Source organism: Piliocolobus tephrosceles, chromosome 13, assembly GCF_002776525.5.
Source record: "Piliocolobus tephrosceles isolate RC106 chromosome 13, ASM277652v3, whole genome shotgun sequence".
NCBI lineage: Eukaryota > Metazoa > Chordata > Mammalia > Primates > Cercopithecidae > Piliocolobus > Piliocolobus tephrosceles.
Window position 1 is genome coordinate 9,139,886 of NC_045446.1, and position 23,361 is coordinate 9,163,246.

The 23,361-nt window shown below is 46.2% G+C and overlaps 1 protein-coding gene across 4 annotated transcripts in view; it reads left to right on the forward strand.

Moving 5' to 3' along the window:
- The window catches only part of MAJIN (membrane anchored junction protein), a 43,652-nt gene that overhangs the window by 5,766 nt on the left and 14,525 nt on the right, over positions 1–23,361 (forward strand). For 3 of the 4 annotated variants that reach the window (XM_026446525.1, XM_026446527.1, XM_026446528.1), the window contains exons 2-3: positions 15,434–15,551; positions 19,560–19,605. In XM_026446525.1, coding sequence (XP_026302310.1) covers positions 15,434–15,551; positions 19,560–19,605 — 164 coding nt within the window. Of the gene's footprint in view, positions 1–1,580; positions 1,791–15,433; positions 15,552–19,559; positions 19,606–23,361 lie in introns of those variants that run through there. The other variant, XM_026446526.1, reaches the window with a different exon arrangement.

Sequence of the window (23,361 nt, forward strand, 5' to 3'; positions counted from 1 at the left end):
CTGTCGCCCAGGCTGGAGTGCAGTGGCCGGATCTCAGCTCACTGCAAGCTCCGCCTCCCGGGTGCAAGCCATTCTCCTGCCTCAGCCTCCCCAGTAGCTGGGAATACAGGCGCCCACCACCTCGGCCGGCTCATTTTTTGTATTTTTAGTAGAGACGGGGTTTCACCGTGTTAGCCAGGATGGTCTCGATCTCCTGACCTCGTGATCCGCCCGTCTCCGCCTCCCAAAGTGCTGGGATTACAGGCTTGAGCCACCGCGCCCGGCCTTTTTTTTAAATTTTTGAGACGGCGTTTTGCTCTTGTTGCCCAGGCTGGAGTGCAATGGCGTGATCTCAGCTCACTGCAACCTCAGCCTCCCGGGTTCCAGAGATTCCTGTGCTTCAGCCTCCTGAGTAGCAGGGATTGCAGCTGTGCGCCACCATGCCTGGCTAATCTTGTTTTTGTTTTGTTTTGGATCTCAGCTCACTGCAACCTCTGCCTCCCGGGTTCAAGAGATTCTTGTGCTTCAGCCTTCTGAGTAGCAGGGATTACAGGTGTGCCCCACCATGCCTGGCTAATCTTGTTTTTGTTTTGTTTTGTTTGAGATGGAGTCTTATTCTGTTGCCCAGGCTAGAGTACAGTGGCACAATTTTGCAATCTCGGCTCACTGCAAGCTACACTTACCAGGTTCACGCCATTCTCCTGTCTCAGCCTCCCGAGTTAGCTGGGACTACAGGCGCCCACTACCACGCCTGGCTAATTTTTTGTATTTTTAGTAGAGACGGGGTTTCACGGTGTTAGCCAGGATGGTCTGGATCTCCTGACCTCATGATGTGCCCGCCTCGGCCTCCCAAAGTGCTGGGATTACAGGCGTGAGCCACCGCGCCGGGCCCCTGTCTCTATTTTTTTTTTTTTTGAGATGGAGTCTTGTTCAGTCGCCCAGGCTGAAGTGCAGTGGCGCAGTCTCGGCTCACTGCAAGCTCCGCCTCCTGGGTTCACGCCATTCTCCTGCCTCAGCCTCCTGAGTAGCTGGGACTACAGGCGCCCGCCATCACGCCCGGCTAATCTTTTTGTATTTTTAGTAGAGACGGGATTTCACCGTGTTAGCAAGGATGGTCTCGATCTCCTGACCTCGGCCTCCCCAAGAGCTGGGATTACAGGCTTGAGCCACCGCCCCCGGCCCCTGTCTCTATTTTTAAAAATCAGATTTAAGTAAAAAAGTGGGAGTGTGTGTGTGTGTATAACAGGTCTCGCTTGGTTGCCCAGACTGGAGTGCAGTGACGCGATCTCGGCTCACTGCAGCCTCGGCCTCCTGAGCTCAAGCGATCCTAAATTTGGGACATTAATGCCTGCTGCAGAACATGTCGCCAAGGAATAAAGGAAGGTGCCCTGCATAACGCCTGGCACACAGTAAGGACTCCGCAGTCGCTAGTTCCCCCACGAGACCACGCGAAAGCAGGCGCGAAATAAACAATGGACTGGTAAATCTGGGAGGGACCTGAAGGCGACAGGGCATCCGGTGGGTGGGGCCGCGCGCGTCCTCGGCAGCGACAATGAAATGCGCACGCGCAGACCACGGCTAGGCCTGCGCGTGCGCAGAAGGCCTGGCGGGCGCGCGGCACGAGCTCCGAAGTCGCTGAGGAGCAGGCGAGCCAGTCCCTAGTGCTGACTTCGTTCGAGGTTGGCGCCAGCCCTTTTCAGAGAGCACTTATTAGTGGGTATGCTGGCCGGGGCCACTTTTCTGAGGACGAAGGACTCCTAGTCAGTGTGTGAGACATAGTCTGGCCGAGCCTGGAGCCACCTGAGGCTGAGGTAACGGCACACGACAGCCCGGGGCCCTCGGGAAGTTGTTTTTGCGTTTCTGTTATTTCTGAGGGAAGTTTCCGGGCCGGGCCCCACCCTCTGCCGCCAAAGTGCAGCCCCCCCGCCCCCTGAGGTCCCATTCTCAGCCCCGGGCTCCCGGGATACCCAGTAAGCTCGCCCAGGGTGCAGGCCTGGCCACTGCAGGGCTCCCACTGGGAGGCCGCGGGACTGGCGCGGGTTTCAGGCCGGGAGAGTGCGAGGGAGACCGGGGTGTTCCAGGCCTCTGCCCCTTCCCTCGGGCGAGTGACCAGCACAGAGGCCGGGATCCCTGTCATCCGCAGACTCCAGAGACTGCCCTTTCCCCACTCCACACCCAGCGCCGCTCCCTCCTCCTCCTCCTCCCCCAACTCCCTCCCAACTCCTCCTCCTCCTTCTTCTTCCTTCTTTCCCCACTCCACACCCAGCGCCGCTCCCTCCTCCTCTTCCTTCTCCTCCTCCCCCCAACTCCCTCCTTCTCCTTCTCCTCATCCTCCTCCCCCTCCTCCTCCTCCTTCTTCTCCCTTCTTCCTCCTTCTTCTTCTTCCTTCTTCTTTTTTATTTTTTTTTGAGACGGAGTCTCGCTCTGTTGCCCAGGCTGGAGTTCAGTGGTGCAATCTTGACTCACTGTAACCTCCACCTCCCGGGTTCAAGCGATTCTTCTGCCTCAGCCTCCTGAGTAGCTGGGATTACAGGCATGCTTGGCTAATTTTTGTATTTTTGGTACAGATGGAATTTCACCATGTTGGCCAGGCTGGTCTTGAACTCCTGACCTCAAGTGATCCACCCGCCTCTGCCTCCCAAAGTGCTGGGATTACAGGTGCCCACCACTACACCCGGCTGATTTTTGTGTTTTTAGTAGAGACGGTTTCACCATGTTGGCCAGGCTAGTCTCGAACTTGTGACCTTGGTGACCCACCTGCCTCGGCCTCCCAAAGTGTTGGGATTATAGGTGTAAGCCACTGTGCCCGGCCACACCCCACCTTCTTACCACACACTTTTCCGAGGAACTAAAGTGCTCCTCTGATCTATGTTCACCCTCCAACCCTGGCCTAGCAGTTGCCATGAAAACAAGATTTTTTTCCATTGAAACATTGCCTGTCACATCATGTCTTGATCTGAATGAGTTTCTGGCTTTCAAATGCCTGATTGCACCTTGCAAGTAAATATGAGTCACGGCACTGAGATATCTGTGCTGCTCCCAGAGCCTTGATTGAATCTTGGCATCTGGACAAGTGGACAGAAAGATTCCAGCAGGTATACTTTGCTGAACATCCTTTTCTTTTCTTTTCTTTTTTTTTTTTTTTTGAGACAGAGTCTCGCTCTGTTGCCCAGGCTGGAGTGCAGTGGCCAGATCTCAGCTCACTGCAAGCTCCGCCTCCCGGGTTTACGCCATTCTCCTGCCTCAGCCTCCCGAGTAGCTGGAACTACAGGCGCCCGCCACCTCGCCCGGCTAGCTTTTTGTATTTTTTAGTAGAGACGGGGTTTCACCGTGTTAGCCAGGATGGTCTCAATCTCCTGACCTTGTGATCCGCCCGTCTCGGCCTCCCAAAGTGCTGGGATTATAGGCTTGAGCCACCGCACCTGGCCTCTTTCTTTTTTTAAGATAGAGTTGGTCGGAAATGGTGGCTCACACCTGTAATCCCAACACTTTGGGAGGCCAAGGCGGGTGGATCATGAGGGCAGGAGATTGAGACTATCCTGGCCAACATGGTGAAACCTTGTCTCTACTAAAAATACAAAGATTAGCCGGGTATGGTGGTGGGCCCCTGTAGTCACAGCTACTCAGGAGGCTAAGGCAGGAGAATTGCTTGAACTGGGAGGTGGAGGTTGCAGTGAGCCGAGATTGCACCATTGCACTCCAGCCTGGGCAACAGAGTGAGACTCCGTCTCAAAACAAAAAAAGAAAGAAAGTAAAAAAGAGTCTCGCTCTTGTCGCACAGGCTGGAGTGCAATGGCAAGATTTGGGCTCATTGCATCCTCCGCCTCCTGGGTTCAAGAGATTCTCCTGCCTCAGCCTCCCAAGTAGCTGGGATTACAGGCGTCTGCCACCACACCTGGCTAATTTTTATATTCTCAGTGGAAAGGGGGTTTCATCATGTTGGCCAAGCTGGTCTCGAACTCGACCTCAGGTGATCCACCCACTTCGGCCTTCCAAGTGCTGGGATTACAGGTGAGAGTCACTGCGCCCAGCCCATCCTTTCCTTTTTCGAACTCTAGTTCCTTCATGCGTGCATCTGCAGGTAGGAAGCCAGTTTCCAGCAGTCTATGTAGAATCTCTCTTTGGCTATCCCATTGGCATCTCAAACTTAAGCATGTCCAGATACAGACTCAACATCTTGCCCTCAAAAATTTATTTTATAAGGCTCCTGTTTTCAGAAATGGTGCTTTTACCTCTTCAGTTAGTTGCTCAAGCAACCAGGAGTCATTGCTCCCTCTCCCCTTATAAAGTCACCAAGTCACTACTGAGGCAGGAGAATCGCTCGAACCCGGGAGGCGGAGGTTGCAGCCAAGATCGCACCACTACACTCCAGCCTGGACAACAGAGCAAGACTTGGTCTCAAAAAAAAAAAAAAAGACGGAGTCTTGCCTGCCTCAGCCTCCCAAGTAGCATCTTCCAAATCAGTCCACTTTTCTTCATCTTTACTTTTATCACTCTAGACCAGGCTACTATCAGCTTCTGCCTTGAGCCGTAGGTGGCTCCTAGCTGGTCTCCTTTCATCTGTTCTTGTTCCGGGTTGTTTCCCACATTGCAGCCAGGAGGGAATTTTTGTTTTTTTGTTTTTTTAAGTCACAGCCATCTGGTCATGTCATTTTTTTATTATACCCTTCAGTGCCTTCTGATTGTTCTTACAACAGATTCCACAATCCGTAACCTGGCTTATAAGGAAGGCTCTCATCCCTTCCCTATAATTTCTCCCTAGATGATCTCATCATCTATTCCAGTAGTTTCACATACCATCTAAACACTGGTGACTCAAATGTATATTTCCGTCCTGATTTCTGTCCTTTACACATTAGGAGACTGCCTCCTCAGTATATCCACTTGGATGTCTCATAGGCCTCTTAGACTTAAAACACAACTACTGATTTCCCCTGCTCCCTCCCACCCCAAATCTCTTTCCCTAGAATTATTCCCCATCTCAGTAGAATATGTACCATTGTTTACCTAATTGCAAAGGTAAAAAACCTGAGAGCCATCCTTGATTCCCACATCTAGTCCATTAGTTAGTCTAAAATATATCTCACATCTAACTATTTACTAATTTCTAAAATCCCAAGTCCAAATCAGCAGTATCTTTCTCCTGGATGACTACAGAAGCTTCTTAACTGGTCTCCCTGCTTCTCATCCTGTCCCTTTACAGTTCATCTTCCTTTCAGTCACCAGATGTTTAGATATTTTGGACCAAGCCTGGTGGCTTATGCTTGTAATCCCAGCATTTAGGGAAGCTGAGGTGGGCAGATCACTTGAGCTCAGGAGTTCGAGACCAGCGTGGGCAACATAGTGAAACCCCGTCTCTGCAAAAATTAGCTGGGTATGGTGGTGGGCACCTGCAGTCCCAGCTATTTGGGAGGCTGAGGTGGGAGGATTGCTTGAGCTTGGGAGGTTGAGGCTGCACTGAGCTGTGATTGTGCCGCTGTACTCCAGCCTGTGTGCCAGAGAGAAATCTTGTCTCTAAAATAAAATTAAAATAGATATTTAGATATTTATAATGCATGCATCAAATCATTTATCTCCCCTTTATAAGATCCTTAACATAAAATCTGGACTTTTTATGATGGCCTACAAACTTTACATGATCTGGTCCCTGCCTAACACTCTGTCTTCATCTCCTTCCTCTCTGTCTTCATTTTCAGTGTTCTAGCCACACTGACCTTTCTGTCTATTAAACTCATCACAGACATTTGCACTTGCTGGTTTTTCTGCTTGGAATGCTTTTCCCCATGATCGTTGCTCCTTTCCATGAAAGCCTCAAGTCAGTTGTGATCTCTTCTGAAAGGCCATCACTGGCCATACTAGCTAAAGCAGCCTTCTAGTCATCCTAAATAAAACCAAATAATATTTTCTTCATGCTACTTAGAGTACCTCAATTTATATTTATTTATCTATTTATATGTTGAATGTTGCTCTCCACACCTCCTGAAATGTAAGTCCTTAAAGACAAGAGATCATGTCTCTCTTGTTACTTACCATATTAGTGTCCAGAACAGCACCTGATGCACTGTAGGGTCTCAGATATGTGCTGACTAACTCACTTATATGTATAGTCTCACCTTGTAGCACTGTCTTTCTTGCCCGCTGTGTTTGGGTTACTGTACTTCTCTCTTTAGAAAGTGCCATGCTTTTTCTCAACTGAGTACTCTGTACCTGCTATTTCCTCTACCCACCCCTGACCCCCCATCCACTCTCCATTTGTGCCTCACTAGCTCATATTCTTCCTTTAGAACTTAGTCACTTACTTAGAGTAGGCTTCCCTAACATGTTACGGGGAAATCAGCACTTAGTTTCTTTTTCTTTTTTCTTTTTCTTTTTTTGAGACAGAGTTTTGCTCTTGTTGCCCAGGCTGGGGTGCAATGGCATGATCTCAGCTCACTGCACCCTCTGCCTCCCGAGTTCAAGCGATTCTCCTGCCTCAGCCTCCAGGGTAGCTGGGATTACAGACACCACCACCACACCCGGTTAATTTTTGTATTCTAGTAGAGGTGGGCTTTCACCAGGTTGGCCAGATTCATCTTGAACTCCTGACCTTAAGTGATCTACTCGACTCAGCCTTCCAAAGTGCTGAGACTACTGCAGGTGTGAGCCACCATACCTGGCTTTTTTTTTTTTTTTTTTTTAAATAATAGAGACGAGGGCTCACTGTGTTGTCCAGGCTGGTCTCAAACTCCTGGGCTCAAGTAGTCCTCCTGCCTCAGCCTCTGAAAGGGGGATTACAGACATGAGCCACCACACCTGGCCAAGCATATCTTTCTATAAACCAAGCAAGTACAATTCTTTTTTTTTTTTTTTTTCAAGACAGAGTCATTCTGTTGCTCATGCTGGAGTGCAGTGGTGTGCATCAGCTCACTACACCCTCCATCTCCCAGGTTCAAGTGATTCTCCTGCCTCAGCCCCCTGTGTAGCTGGGATTACAGGCACCTGCCACCATGCCCGGCTAATTTTTATATTTTTAGTAGGAACTGGGTTTCACCATGCTGGTCAGGCTGGTCTCGAACTCCTGACCTCAAGTGATCCGCCCGCCTCAGCCTCCCAAAGTGCTGGGATTACAAGTTGTGAGCCACAGCATGCCTGGCCGCAAGTACAATTCTTATCTCCTCAATCTCACCAGAATTGGATTAAGGTTAGTAAAATTTGCCCTGTTTATATAAAAAGTCATTTTCTTTTTTCTTTTCTGTTTTTTTTTTTTTTTTTTGAGATGGAGTCTCGCTCTGTGTCGCCCAGGCTAGATTGCAGTGGCAGAATCTTGGCTCACTACAACCTCCGCCTCCTTGGTTCGAGCAATTCTCCTACCTCAGCCTCCCAAGTAGCTGGGACTACAGGCTCCCACCACAATGCCTGGCTAATTTTTGTATTTTTAGTAGAGACAGGGTTTCACCATGTTGGCCAGGCTGGTCTTGAGCTCCTGATCTCAGGTGATCCTCCTGCCTTGGCCTCCCAAAGTGCTGAGATTACAGGGGTGAGCCACTGCGCCTGGCTGTATCAATTTTTAAAGTTGCTTTCTTTCTCTCCAGCTAAGAATATTCTCTCCACCATTTGCCCTTCTGAAACTACTGCTGCTGCTTTTTTTTTTTTTTTTTTCTTTCATTTTTAATCTTCTTCCTTACATGTACTGCTTCAGGGTAGCTCACCCAATAGTGTAACCAAAAAAATAAAATGTCCCTCATTGCCTGCAGTTTTACATCCAAGTGCTTTTTGGGTTCCTGGGGTTGGTAGGATTTTTAGAGTGCTGCAGTGAATTCAGCATGATGTGAATTCTAATGGACAGGTTGATCTTCATAGTAACAAGCCACAACTACTGGACAGGGTGGTGAAGATAAGACACATTTTCAGAATAAGGAGCACATCCTGGACCTATTGGCCAAAGGTAGTTTTTCATTAGCTTTTACAATGGTTAAGGTGAAAGGGAAAGATGCATTTTTGTGCAAAGAGTAACTTAAGAGTAACTTAAGCCAGGCGTGGTGGCTCACGCCTGCAATCCCAGCACTTTGGGAGGCCGAGACCGGCGGATCAGGAAGTCAGGAGATCAGGACCATCCTGGCTAACACAGTGAAACCCTGTCTCTACTAAATATACAAAAAAACAATTAGCCAGGCGTTGTGGTGGGCTCCTGTAGTCCCACCAACTTGGGAGGCTGAGGCAGCAGAATGGCGGGAACTCAGGAGGCGGAGCTTGCAGTGAGCCGAGATTGCGCCACTGCACTCCAGCCTGGGCAACAGAGGGAGACTCCGTCTCAAAAACAAAACAAAACAAAAAATAACTTAAGTGCAAAGAGTAGCAAAGAGAAACTAAGTTAATTTAAGAGGTTAATTTAGCCGGGCGCGGTGGCTCAAGCCTGTAATCCCAGCACTTTGGGAGGCCGAGACGGGCGGATCACGAGGTCAGGAGATCGAGACCATCCTGGCTAACACGGTGAAACCCCATCTCTACTAAAAATACAAAAACTAGCTGGGCGAGGTGGCGGACGCCTGTAGTCCTAGCTACTTGGGAGGCTGAGGCAGGAGAATGGCGTAAATCCAGGAGGCGAAGCTTGCAGTGAGCTGAGATCAGGCCACTGAACTCCAGTCCGGGCGGCAGAGCGAGACTCCGCCTCAAAAAAAAAAAAGGTTAATTTAGACTCCTTACGGTTTATTGAATTACCCACTGAGGCCTTTTGATTTCTCTTCAGAACAGCTTCCTAGTTCTCTGCTAGGTTTAGTTATTCCCCCTACCCCCAAACAAGATTTAGTTATTCCCCCTACTTCCAAACAAAACAAAATTAAATCTGACACAGTTCTAAGAGCAAATCCATTCCTGTACAAATGGCATTTTAAAGGTTGCATCTTACCAGAAAGGGCAGGAAGAAACCTATGAGAAAACAGAATGATGTCGATAAACATGGAAGTATTCTGGGTAGTCTTATGTCATTAGTCTCTTCCTGTTCCATATTTTAACACTGACAAAAAAGACTTTAACACTTACAAAAAAGACAAAAAAGACTTTATCCAGTAACCTGTGTACTAAGTACTAGAAAAAACTAAGTACTAAGTATAGAAAAAACAATTATACATGCATTATTTCACTAATCATCCTAATCACCTAATCACCGTGCAAGGTGAGAAAACAGAATAGATAACAGAGCTTGATGACAAACAAATGTGGATGTAACCCTTTATGTCCAAAATTATAATTCTAAGAAACTTTAATCAAAAAGCTTACATTAGGCCAGGTGCAGTGGCTCACACCTGTAATGCCAGCACTTTGGGAAGCTGAGGCAGGTGGATCACAAGGTCAGGAGATCGAGACTATCCTGGCTAACACGGTGAAACCCCGTCTGTACTAAAAATAGAAAAAATTAGCCAGGCGTGGTGGCGGGCACCTGTAGTCCCAGCTACCAGAGAGGCTGAGGCAGGAGAATGCTGTGAACTCGGGAGGCAGAGCTTGCAGTGAGCCGAGATTGCGCCACTGCACTCCAGCCTGGGCGACAGAGTGAGACTCCATCTCAAAAAAAAAAAAAAAAAAGTCCTTGGCTGATCTCAGAGGTCTGTCCACCTTTGCTGAAGCAGATTCAGCCTGTATGTCCAACTAGAGATTCATGAACACTTATAGCTGGAAATGCCTTCCATTTTGAGGAAATGACTTCACAAAGTCACATAATCCAGGATTAGCCCCTCAAGATTGTTGACTTCTTTGACACACGCGTTTTTCATTACAACATATCACTCGGTCAGTCATTTTACCAAACTGTAACCCTGGTCACACTCACCACTCTACATGACAAAGGCAATTCATTCTGGATACAAAGACATCAAAGCAAAATTTAATTTTTTTTTTTTTGAGACAGAGTCTCGCTCTGTCACCCAGGATGAAGTGCTGAAGTGCTGCAGTGCTGCACTTCACTGTGTGAGCCACTGTGTGGCTGTGAGCCACTGTGCCTGGCCCAGCCAAGGACTTTTGAAAGTGGAAGGAGGCTGGGCGCAGTGGCTCACACTTGTAATCCCAGCACTTTGGAAGGCTGAAGCAGGTAGATCAACTGAGACCTGGAGTTCAAGACCAGCCTGGTCAAATCCTATCTCTACTAAAAAAATACAAAACTTAGCCAGGTGTGGTGGCGCATGCCTGTAATCCCAGCTATGTGGGAGGCTGAGGCAGGAGAATCACTTGAACCTGAGAGGCAGAGGTTGCAGTGAGCTGAGATCATGCCACTGCACTCCAGCTTGGGCAACAGAGTGAGACTCTGTCTCAAAAAAAAAAAAAAAAGAAAAAAAAAGTGGAAGGAGCAGCCTCATTTCTAGAACATGGGTGTTGGATTCATAGCATCAGTGAGATTTTCCTGTTATATTTTGTTACCCACGCTCATTAGTGGTCTTGAGATGGAGTCTTTCTCTGTTACCCAGACGGGAGTGCAGGGGCGCAATCTCAGCTCACCGCAGCCTCCACCTCCCCGGGTTCAAGCGATTCTCTTGCCTCAGTCTCCCGAGTAACTGGGATGACAGGCACGCGCCACCATGCCCGGCTAATTTTTGTATTTTTAGTAGAGACAGGGTTTCACCATGTTGGCCAGCCTGGTCTGAACTCCTGACCTCAGGTGATCTGCCCGCTGTGGCCTCCCAAAGTCCTGAGATTACAGGTGTGAATCACTGTGCCCAGCCTAGTCAGTGTATTTTGAATAAATACACTTTTATTTCTTAACACTGTGAAAGACTTTATCAACTGTCACCAGACATATTTAGTAGCGGAGTACTAAATCATCAGCTCCTTTCGCCTCAGTAGTCAATATTACTATCCTCATATAGCATTTGGCCATGCTTCAGGTTCTATGCACTGACCCAGATGTTTATGTGAAGCAAATTACTAAAACCTTGAAAAATAATTTTCCTTCAAGCATTAGTCCCTATGTGTCATTTACATCTAATTCTTGGGTATTTTCAAGGAAAAGTTCTTGGTTGGAATTTGTCACATTTTGCATTGAGATTAAAGCTAATCAGTTTTGCATGTGTGTACTCTCTTTCTCAAGAATTGATTTCTTGGAAAGTACTGCTCTCTTGAATTTGCTTTTTTTTTTTTTTTTTTTGAGATGGAGTCTCACTCTATCCCCCATGCTGGAGTGCAGTGGCACGATCTTGGCTCACTGCAACCTCCACAACCTGGGTTCAAGCAATTTTCATGCCTTAGCCTCCCAAGTAGCTGGGATTGCAGGTGCCCACCACCACACCTGGCTAATTTTTATATTTTTAGTAGAGACGGGGTTTCGCCACATTGGCTGGACAGCTCTCAAACTCCTGACCTCAGGTGATCTGCCCACCTCGGCCTCCCAAATGCTGGGATTACAGGCGTGAGCCACCATGCCCGGCTTTGAATTTGCTTTTCTAGTGAAGCTTTAGGGAGAAACTCTTCAAATCTATCATAATGGCTAATATTTATATAATACTCTGGAATTTACAAAGTAGCTACTTAGAGCATTACCTCATTTAATCCCCACATTACAGGGGTCGTTGGAATCCCCATTTGTAGACATAGAAACTAGGAAATGAAGAAGTTAAGTGAGTTGCTCAGGGACTGATGACTAATAGAGGCAGAAGCAGGACTCAAGCCTTAGTCCTCCAATTCCAAATCTTATGTCTTTTGCACTATCCCATACTGCCTGTAAGTTTTCTTCCTTTGTTTTAAAGCCATCATTTGTGGTCACCTAAAAATGTGAGGAGAGTCTGACCCTTCATATGCAAGATCTCATCAACTTAATAATAGTTACTGGGACATAGTATCACCATGGCCACAGTACTCAATGTTGGAAAATAACCCCGTGAAGTATTTGAACCATTACTCCTATGTGGTTGTTTGGGATACACTGTCTAATCTTTATTTTCAAATGAGGTAATTAGTGTATGGTGTTTGTTTCTGAATCAGGCAGCCAGCAATTAACAGGAACAGGCCCTAGCTAGAAGAGGGCTGTTTTTTATTCTTTCAGACAGCCAGCTGTGGTACAGCACATGAAATTTCCTCTTTGGACTGTCATTTCGAGCAAATGTCCTTCATTTCCTTTGCTCTGATGCCCCATCCCTCTGTTGGGGGTGGGGCGGGAGGCAAGTTATTGCATCCTAGTAGAATCCCCTGGCCAGATGGCAGTGGCTCATGCCTGTAATCTAGCACTTTGGCAGGCAGAGGCAGGAGGATCACTTGAGGCCAAGAGTTCAAGATCAGCCTGGGCAACATAGTGAGACCCTGTCTCCAAAAATTTTAAAAATTAGCTAGGCATGGTGGTATGCATCTGTAGTCCTGGCTACTCAGGAGGCTGAGGTGGGAGGATCACTTGAGCCTAGGAGATTGATGCTACAGTGAACTATGAGTACACTACTATACTCCAGCCTGGATGGCAGAGCAAGACCCTGTCTCTTAAAAAAAAAAAAAAGAAAGAAAGAAAAGAAAAGAAAAAAAAGGCCGGGCACAGTGGCTCACACCTGTAATACCAGCACTTTGGGAGGCCAAGGCGGGCAGATCACGAGGTCAGGAGATCAAGACCATCCTGGCTAACACGGTGAAACCCCGTCTCTATTAAAAATACAAAAAAATTAGCCGGGCGTGGTGGCAGGCACCTGTAGTCCCAGCTACTCTGGAGGCTGAGGCAGGAGAATGGCGTGAATCTGGGAGGTGGAGCTTGCAGAGCATGCCACTGCACTCCAGCCTGGGCGACAGAGCGAGACTCGTCTCAAAAAAAAAAGCCAGGCTCAGTGGCTCATGCCTATAATCCCAGCACTTTGAGAGGCTGAAGCAGGCGGATCACCTGAGGTCAGGAGTTCGAGACGAGCCTGGCCAACATGGTGAAGCCTCGTCTCTACTAAAAATACAAAAATTAGCTGGGCATGATGGCATGCGCCTGTAGTCCCTGCTACTCGGGAGGCTGAGGCAGGAGGATCACTTGAACCTGGGAGACAGAGGTTGCAGTGAGCCGAGATCGCACCACTGCACTCCAGCCTGGGTGACAGAGTGAGACCCTGTCTCAAAAAAAATCAAAAACAAAAACAAAAAGAGAATCCTCAGACGAATTAAGAGTTAAATTTCTGTGGCAGCAATGTAAATCTCACCAGGTGGGCTTACTGCCTACTGAGAAGAGTCATCTGGCACTAAAACATCAAAACTAGCCTGGGTTCCTGCCATGCCTTTGGCATGGGGCATCAGTTTTTTTCTCAGGATATGATCACTATTTCCCCTCTGGGGACTTTGCAGTTGGCACAACTGTTTCTTTTCATTTTTGACTGCAATTCTAGTCTAAATAGTCTCATGGGCTCTGGCTCCAATCTCCTGTCATTCTAATCCCAAGCAGCCAAGATCAGACACTGGGGTATCTCTTTACTGGCAGCCCCAGACTTGAACTTTGGAAATTGTGGGAAATTCCATTCTTTGGGCACGTAGAACTTGTGACTCTACCATAGAAGAGTTTCTACCATAAAAGAGTTTTCCCTGCTGAGTAGAAATGGCATCAGAATAATATGGAGAAAAGCATAATGAAAATAGTCCTTTAGGCCGGGCGCGGTGGCTCAAGCCTGTAATCCCAGCACTTTGGGAGGCCGAGACAGGCGGATCACGAGGTCAGGAGATCAAGACCATCCTGGCTAACCCGGTGAAACCCCGTCTCTACTAAAAACACACAAAAAAACTAGCCGGGCGAGGTGGCGGGCGCCTGTAGTCCCAGCTACTCCGGAGGCTGAGGCAGGAGAATGGCTGAACCCGGGAGGCGGAGCTTGCAGTGAGCTGAGATCCGGCCACTGCACTCCAGCCCGGGCGACAGAGCGAGACTCCGTCTCAAAAAAAAAAAAAAAAAAAAAGAAAATAGTCCTTTATGTGTATATGATATTTTACTGCTTAAAAAGTGATTTTATGTTTATTATCTTGTTTTTTCTTCCTTATAACCCCAGGAAGCAGACTGGCAAAGTGGTTAAGAATATCAATTCTGGATTTGTATTGCCTTAGTTTAAATTCAAATTCCAACATTCATATAGCTATGGGCAGTTTACTTCATCCCTCAGTGCCTCAATTTCCTCACCTATCAAATTTAGACTTACAGGCTTGTTGTGAGGATTAAGTGAGATTAAACTTAGAATAGGACATGGCAAAAGTTGTTATTGAGAGTTGTTATTGTGTAAGTAAGAAAACCAAGGCTTAGAGAAATTAGGGACATTGGAATGAGATTCAAACTCACATTCTCCTTATTTTGGGCCTGTTCTGTTGACTCCATCTCAGCTGCCTCTGAAAGCAGTACCATGTATATTTGTATACTTGTACTAATGAATATAACTAGTTTTCATCTTTAGGAACTCTGGGTCTCCTCTAATTATTTATTTTTATTTTTCCCATCTCTTTCCTTTCCTTAACTTCCCACAGAGAGGACCTTAAGTGGACAGAGATTCTAGAACAGGAGAAATAAAACAATAAGTGCTAGGGGTATAGTAGGCACTCTTGGGACACAGGGAAGCCTCACAAGTAGGGGAGAGGAAGAGTAATTGATACATCTAGAAAATAAGCCATTCCTTGGTGCCACTCAAAAACATTAGTATACACCCTTATTTGCTACATTGGTTGTGGCAGGAAGTTGTAGTAATATCTTAATTTCATCTAAAATTGATAGCAAACATCCTCCTAATTGGCCTGTAATTGGTGTATCCTTTGGATTGTGTCATTATTTAACTTAAGCCCTCTGTGTATCCACTGAGATTCCAGTGAAAGTGGGAATGGGAGAGAAGAACAGATTCAAGAGATACTTGGGAGAAACATTTAATTCTAACAAAGACCCTGTGAGTCATCAGGGCAGATACTAGTATCATTAGTCTTCTTGAAGAGAAATGATTTGCACAAGGTCATAAATGATCAAACTTGAATTCTGGGCTTTTAACTGCAAGCATAAAGATTGTCCCAACACACTGTATTTTCCCCATGCAGGTAGGGGAATGCTCCAGGTGATAATCCTGGTTCATAGGAAATAGTGGGCCGGGCGCGGTGGCTCAAGCCTGTAATCCCAGCACTTTGGGAGGCCGAGACGGGCGGATCACGAGGTCAGGAGATCGAGACCATCCTGGCTAACACGGTGAAACCCCGTCTCTACTAAAAATACAAAAAACTAGCCGGGCGAGGTGGCGGGCGCCTGTAGTCCCAGCTACTCGGGAGGCTGAGGCAGGAGAATGGCGGGAACCCGGGAGGCGGAGCTTGCAGTGAGCTGAGATCCGGCCACTGCACTCCAGCTCGTGCGACAGAGCAAGACTCCGTCTCAAAAAAAAAAAAAAAAAAAAAAAAAAAAGGAAATAGTGATAAGTGTTGGACATTTTACTCACAAAGAGATGTTACAGATTGGGCAGGTTCCCTTTCCTGTAAATAAGGAATAATCATTAGCTTTTTAGTAATTCTCTAATATTTCTATTTTATTTAGGCTATCGTTTGGGAGCAATGAGTTTAAAACCCTTTACCTACCCATTTCCAGAGACGAGGTTTCTTCATGCAGGACCCAATGTGTATAAATTCAAAATCAGATATGGGAACAGTATCAGGTAATTTCAAAGGTCGGGGGGTAGCCTATGTAAACACCAGTTAGTGCTAGTGCATTCCCACAGGTCACCTCTTCTCTATCTTCACCCAGTTGAGGAGACTAGGTCACCTCTTCTCTACCTTCACCCAGTTCGGGAGACTGGTAAAGTAGCATCTTGCAGGACTGTCTTTCCCAGGAATTTTATATTCAGTATATATATTATTCATATGAGTTTCTAAATTAGGGACAACCTTTTGTTTGTTTGTTTTTTTAAAGAGAAGCAGATCTCTATGTTGTCTAGGCTAGTCTCAAACCCCTGACCTCAAGCAATCCTCTCACCTCTGCCTCCCCAAGTGTTGGGATTATAGGTGTGAGCCACCACACCCAGCCTAGGACAACATATCTTTGAAGCAGTGTTTCTCAAAATTTTACATCTCAGGGCCGGGCATAGTAGCTCATGCCTATAATCCCAGCACTTTGGGAAGCTGAGGTGGATGTATCACTTGAGGTCAGGAGGTCAAGATCAGCCTGGCCAACATGGTGAAACACCGTCTCTACTAAAAATACAAAAATTAGCCAGACATGGTGGTGGGAGGCTGAGGCAGGAGAATCGCTTGAACCTGGAAGACAGAGGTTGCAGTGAGCTGAGATGGTGCCACTGCACTCCAGCCTGGGCCACAGAGTGAGACTTCATCTCAAAAAAAAATTTTTTTTTCCGTCTCAGGACTCCCTTGCAATTTTTCATTATTTCTTTTTTTTTTTTTTTTTCCAAGACAGGGTTTCACATGTAGTCGTGTGATCACCGCAGCCTTGACCTGCTGGGCTTAAGGGTCAGCCTCCAGAGAAGCTAGGACTACAGGCATAGTGCCACCACACCAGGCTAATTTTAAAATATTTTTGGTAGAAATGAAGTCTCACTATGTTGCTCAGGCTGGTCTCAAACTCCTGGGCCCAAGGGATCCTCCCTCCTCAGCTTTCCAAAGTATTGGGATTCCAGGCATGAGGCACCCGCACCCAACTTGCACTCTTTAAAATTATTAAGGACCCCAAAGAGCTTTTGATTAATCTGTCAATATTTGTCATAAAAATTAAAGCAAACATTTGGCCAGGCGCACTGGCTCAGGCCTGTAATCCCAGCACTTTAGGAGGCCGAGGCAGGTGAATCATGAGGTCAGGAGTTTGAGACCAGCCTGGCCAACATGGTGAAACCCTGTCTCTACTAAAAATACAAAAAAATTGGCCGGGCATGGTGGCTCAAGCCTGTAATCCCAGCACTTTGGGAGGCTGAGACGGGCAGATCACGAGGTCAGGAGATCGAGACCATCCTGGCTAACACGGTGAAACCCCGTCTCTAATAAAAAATACAAAAAACTAGCCGGGCAAGGTGGCAGGCGCCTGTAGTCCCAACTACTCGGGAGGCTGAGACAGGAGAATGGCGTAAACCCGGAAGGCGGAGCTTGCAGTGAGCTGAGATCCGGCCACTGCACTCCAGCCTGGGCAACAGAGCAAGACTCCGTCTCAAAAAAAAAAAAATACAAAAAATTAGCTGAGTGTAGTGGCAGGCACCTATAATCCCAGCTAACTAGGAGGCTGAGGCAGGAAAATCACTTGAACTCGGGAGATGGAGGTTGCAGTGAGCAGAGATGGGCACACTGCACTCCAGCCCAAGTAACAGCGTGAAACTCTGTCTCAAAAAAAGAAAAAAAAAAAAAATTAAAACAGTTTATTAATTTAAGAATAATATATGCAACAAATATGGTATTATTAAAGTTATATTTAGTGAGCCGGGCAGGCATGATGAGTCACGCCTGTAATACCAGCTACTCAGGAGGCTGAGGCACGAGACTCACTTGAAGCTGGGAGTTGGAGATTACAGTGAGCCGATATCACGCAACTGCACTCCAGCCTGCCCGTTAACCTCCATCTCAAAAATAAATAAGTAAAATAAAATTATATTTAAAAATTGAGAAGATTGGCATTATTTACATTCTTGGGATTTATCCCAGGGGTACCAGGGTGGTTTCAGCATGTAAAAACCAATCAGGCTGGGAGCAGTAGCTCACACCTGTAATCCCAGCACTTTGGCAGGCCGAGGTGAATAGATGACTTGAGGTTAGGAGTTCAAGACCAGACTGGCCAACATGGCAAAACCCCATCTATACTAAAATTACAAAAAAGCCGGGTGTAGTGGCATGCATCTGTAGTCCCAGCTATTCAGGAGGCTGAGGCAGGAGAATCGCTTGAACCCGGGAGGTGGAGGTTGCAGTGAGCCAAGATCTTGCCACTGTACTGAATTTGATTAAACCTAGCACCTCACCCTTTCATGATAAAAACACTCAATTAAAAAAAAAACACACACATAGCTGGGCGCAGTGGCTCACACCTGTAATACCAGCACTTTGGGAGGCCGAATCAGACAGATCACTTGAAGTCAGGAGTTCAAGAGCAGCCTGGTCAACATGGTAAAACCCTGTCTCTACTAAAAATACAAAAATTAGCTGAGCATGGTGGTGCATACCTGTAGTCCCAGCTATTCGGGAGGCTGACAGGAGAATCAGTTCAACCTGGGAGGCAGAGGCTGCAGTGGGCAGATCACGCCACTGCACTCCAGCCTGTGCAACAGAGCGAGACTGTCTCAAAACAAAGCAAAACTATAAACTAGAAATAGAAGGGAACTTTTGGGTAGGTGCAGTGGCTCACTCTTGTAATCCCAGTACTTTGGGAGGCTCAAATGGGAGGATCACTTCAGCATAGGAGTTTGAGATCAGCCTGGGCAACAAAGTGAGACCCCATCGCTACAAAAAATAAAAGAAATTAGCTGGACATGGTGGTTTGTACCTGTGATCCCAGCTGCTTGGAAGGCTAAGGCAGGAGGATTGATTGGCCCAGGGAGTTGAGGCTGCAGTTAGTCATGATTGCGCCACTACCCCCGGCCTGACCTGGGATGATTTGTAACATGATGTTTCATTGGTGGTTTGGAACATTTTGGTTCACTGAATTATGCACATCCTCCAAATATTGATACATTTCATTATATAGTATCAAAAAATATTTGTTAGTATCACTACAATCTTAAAAGTGTTGATGTATTTGGAAACTGTCAAACTCAAAATGGTGGACGGAAACTTTCCAAAATTTAAATTTTCACTTGAAAGCCCAAAATTTATTGTTGACAACAAGTATTGTCAGTTCTTTTCCTTGAGTTGACATGCCTATTTTATTCATTTTTAAGAAAGTGTCTGTCAAACTTCCAAGTATGAATAACAACCATAGTTTGTCTGTTAGCTGATCATTCAAGTAAAATATTCCATGAAGAAAAGCAGACAGTTCAGTTTGCAGCTTAAACAGTCACACAAGTGAGTTTCCCTAAAATAACCATCATATTTTGGTGTGCAGCAGAAGCGCTTTATGCATACTTCATGTTTTATCACATAACATTTAAAAAGATATGTAGTTAAAGATTGAGATTTTATAAAATGGTTGCTTTTTTTTTTCCTGCTTCCTCAAGGATATTCAGTGAAACTGGATTTTTTTTTTTTTCCTGTGCAGCAGTAAAGATTACTTTGACTGATAGTACAGCCTAGTGCAACTGGCTAGATTTGTGCTAAGGCACTGGCAATTTTGCCCACCATTGCTTTTGCAATCATGGTTACAAATATTAACACAGTGAGAAAGGCAAATAACACGTTAGTATTATTATGAAAATAGTTTTACCCTTGAAGACCCATTGAAAGGGTCTTCAAGACCGTTAAGGGTCCCCAAAGCACACTTAAAGTACAAGTGCTCTAACAAATGATTAACTTTCACAGTGGGAATTTCAGGTCTTGGCAGGTCGAGAAGTCATTCTGTACCAATGTTCAGACCACACTACCTAGGTGATCACTTCTTCCCCGTGAGCACTGGATCAGCACACACAGTTTTACTTATGTTTCTTTAGCACAGTGGAAGTGTCATTTTTGCCCTAGTAAAGTCTGCTCTCTCCAGAGCTTTCCTTCATGTCTTACTTGTCTCTTGTCTGTTTACCTTCTAGAGGAGAAGAGATAGAAAATAAGGAAGTCATCATCCAGGAGCTGGAGGTAGGGAAAGAAGCATACGACTTCTGGAAAAGTTACTCTTTTTTTTTTTTTTTTTTTTGAGACGGAGTCTCGCTCTGTCGCCCAGGCTGGAGTGCAGTGGCCGGATCTCAGCTCACTGCAAGCTCCGCCTCCCAGGTTTACGCCATTCTCCCGCCTCAGCCTCCTGAGCAGCTGGGGCTACAGGCGCCCGCCACCTCGCCCGGCTAGTTTTTGTATTTTTTAGTAGAGACGGGGTTTCACCGTGTTCGCCAGGATGGTCTCGATCTCCTGACCTCATGATCTGCCCGTCTCGGCCTCCCAAAGTGCTGGGATTACAGGCTTGAGCCACCGCGCCCGGCCTAAAGTTACTCTTTAACCTAAGGATGCATCCACATTCAGGTTTTAATTATTTCCTACAAACTGAGTCACAACCTCCACTTGATAACTTGGCTCCTTCCTGCTACATCTCCTTTGCAAAGGAACTTTACTATTTTTCCAGGGAAATTTAAAGCCTGTATTCTTTCTCAGTTTTCCTAGTTGGAGTGTCAGCACCTTTGAGGCTGAGAGCTTTTTGTTTTCACTAGAGTTTCCAGCCTTGGGCAGCTCTCTTTTGTGGCAGCTGGCATAGAGAAAGATTCCGGAGGACTGCCTCCTTCCAGGGCTCTGGGAAACCCACCATCCCAACCACTGCCTGGTACTTGACATTCAGGAAACTCGACTGTAAATACACAGACAAGGCTGCTGTGTATTCATTTTAATTGGAAACATTTGCAATTGCCTTATTCCGACTTCATTTTCATTCCTTCCTACCCAGTTCCTCTAGCTTTAGGTTTTTCTACAGAAAGAAGACTGAGCAGGTGGTCAGCTTTACAAATTGGTGAAAGCAATGGACAAGGAGTTAGAGTTCTTGGGTTTGGCCCTGGATTCCAGTTCTGGCGTAGCCACCAATTAGCTATGTGACCGTTGGCAAATCATATATCAACTTGGATCTTAATTGCCTCATTTGGAAAATGAGAGGTTTAAACTAGCTTTTCCTCTTCTGACTTCACAATTCAGTGATTTGTGACTATTGTGATTTCTTAAGACATATGCCTCCACATTTCAAAGCAATTAAATACACTTAAACACAAAACTCTGTGAAACCAAAACTGAGTCATACCCTTAAGAAGGTACCTCTTTGGCTAAGTATTAAAAGATACATTAGGATCTTGCAGGACCCTCAAGGACATCATTATGAATAAGTTATTTTAACATAGGACCAAGAAAATGTTCTACCTGGTTTTTGTTTTTGTTTGAGAGGGAGTTTTGCTCTGTCACCAGGCTGGAGTGCAGTGGCGCGATTTCGGCTCACTGCAACCTCCACCTCCTGGGTTCCAGAGATTCTTCTGCCTCAGCCTCCCAAGTAGCTGGGACTACCCGCGTGCACCACCACGCCCAGCTAATTTTTGTGTTTTTAGTAGAGATGGGGTTTCACCATGTTGGCCAGGATCGTCTTGATCTCTTGACCTCATGATCCACCCGCCTCGGTCTCCCAAAGTGTTGGGATTACAGGTGTGAGCCACTGTGCCTGGCCATTCTACCTATTTTAATTATGGGCAGAGTAGGCTTTATTTCACTTTGTTTCAGTTAAACTGAGCAGTGAAAAGCTCATGGAAGCATAACAGAGAGGAGGGAATACAGACTTTAGAGCCAATCAAACCTGGATTTGGAGTGTCCATACTAGGATAGTGTCTAGCTTCTAATTATAATAGCTAATATTTATTGAGTAATTACTATGGGAAGTGTTCTGCCATTCACAATTTGACTTTGGGCAAATTACCTACCCTCTCTGAGTCTGTTTCCTTACCTGTCAAATGGGGTTAATAAAGAAGGCCTGTTTCAAGACTGAGGATTAGAAATAGATGCCTGCCACACATTATTAGCTCAATAATTAGTAGCTTGAGAGCATTTACATTCACCATATGTCATATTTCCAAGATGCATTTGATATGCATATGCATCTTTCTCTTATGCTCACTAGTATGGGGTCAGATGTTATCATTCTGTTTTCGTCATTTAGAAAACACTTACTGAGGCCGGGCACTGTGGCTCACACCTTTAATCTCAGCACTTTGGGAGGCCAAGGCAGGTGGATCACCTGAAGTCAGGAGTTTAAGACCAGCCTGGCCAACATGGCAAAACCCCATCTCTACTAAAAATACAAAAATTAGCTGGATGTGGTGGCACGTATCTGTAGTCCAAGCTACTTAGGAGGCTGAGGCAGGAGAATTGCTTGAACCTGGGAGGCGGAGGTTGCAGTGAGCCAAGATCGCACCACTGCCCTCCAGCCTGGACAACAGAATGAGACTCTATCTCAAAAAAAAACCAGAAAACATTTACTGAGAAGCAGGCTAGACTAGGGGTTAAGACTAGGAGCTCTGGAACCCCACTGCCTTGGTTCAGATCTTGGCCCCGCTATTTCTAGTTATGTAACCTAGACTATATTTTTTCACTTCTCTGTTTCCTCGTCTGTAAAATGGGAATAACAGAATTGCCTATCTCACAGGGGTTTTGTGAGAGTTAATTAATATATATAAAAACACGGCCAGGCTTGGTGGCTCACACCTGTCATCCCAGCGCTTTAGGAGGCCAAGGCAGGCAGATCACCTGAGGCCAAGAGTTCGTGACCAGCCTGGCCAACATAGTGAAACCCCATCTGTACCAAAAATATAAAAGTTAGTCAGGTGTGGTGGCAGGCACCTGTAATCCCAGCTACTTGGGAGGCTGAGGCAGGAGAATCGCTTGAACCCGGAAGGCAGAGGTTGCAGTGAGCAGAGATCATTGCCATTGCACTCCATACTCCAGTCTGGGCAGAAAAACAAAACTTCATCTCAAAAACAAACAAACAAAAGGCTGGGCGTGGTCGCTCATGCCTATAATCCTAGCACTTTGGGAGGCCAAGGTCGGCGGATTGCCTGAACTCAGGTGTTCAACACCAGCCTGGGCAACATGGCGAAACCCCATTTCTACTAAAAATACAAAAAAATAGCTGGGCGTGGCGGTGCGTGCCTGTAATCCTAGTTACTTGGGAGGCTGAGGCACGAGCACTGCTTGAACTCAGGAGGTGGAGGTTGCAGTGAGCCAAGATTGTGCCACCGCACTCCAGCCTGGGTGACATAACGAGATTCTGTCTCAAAAAAAAACAAACAAAAAAAAAACAGAAACACTTCCCATAGTAATTACTCAACAAATATTAGCCAGTATAATTATAAGCTAGACACTGTGCTACTACGGAGAATACAAAGATAAACAAGACACAATTTCTTTTTTTTTTTTTTTGAGACAAGGTTTCACTCTGTCGCTAGGCTAGAGTGCCGTGACACAATCATAGCTCATTGCAGCCTCGACCTCCCAGGTTCAGGTGATCCTCCCACCTCAGCCTCCCGAGTAGCTAGGACTACTGGCGTGTGCCACAACACCCAACTCATTTTTGTATTTTTGGAGAGATGAAGTTTTGCCATGTTGCCTAGGCCAGTCTCGAACTCCTGGCCTCAAGCAATTCACCTGCCTTGGCCTCCCAGAGTGCTGGGATGACAGGCATGAGCCACTGTGCTGGCCATAGTTTCTATCTTCTTTGAACCCAAACATGAGAACACTGAAGCTTAGGGTGAAATGACAAGCCTGGGACTGAAATTGAGACTTTTTCCCCATAGAAATTTAGTAGTCTTTATGATGCCAAATTAATTAGTGTAGACTAATGAGCATATAGCTTAATTAGGGACTAATCGATTAAAATTT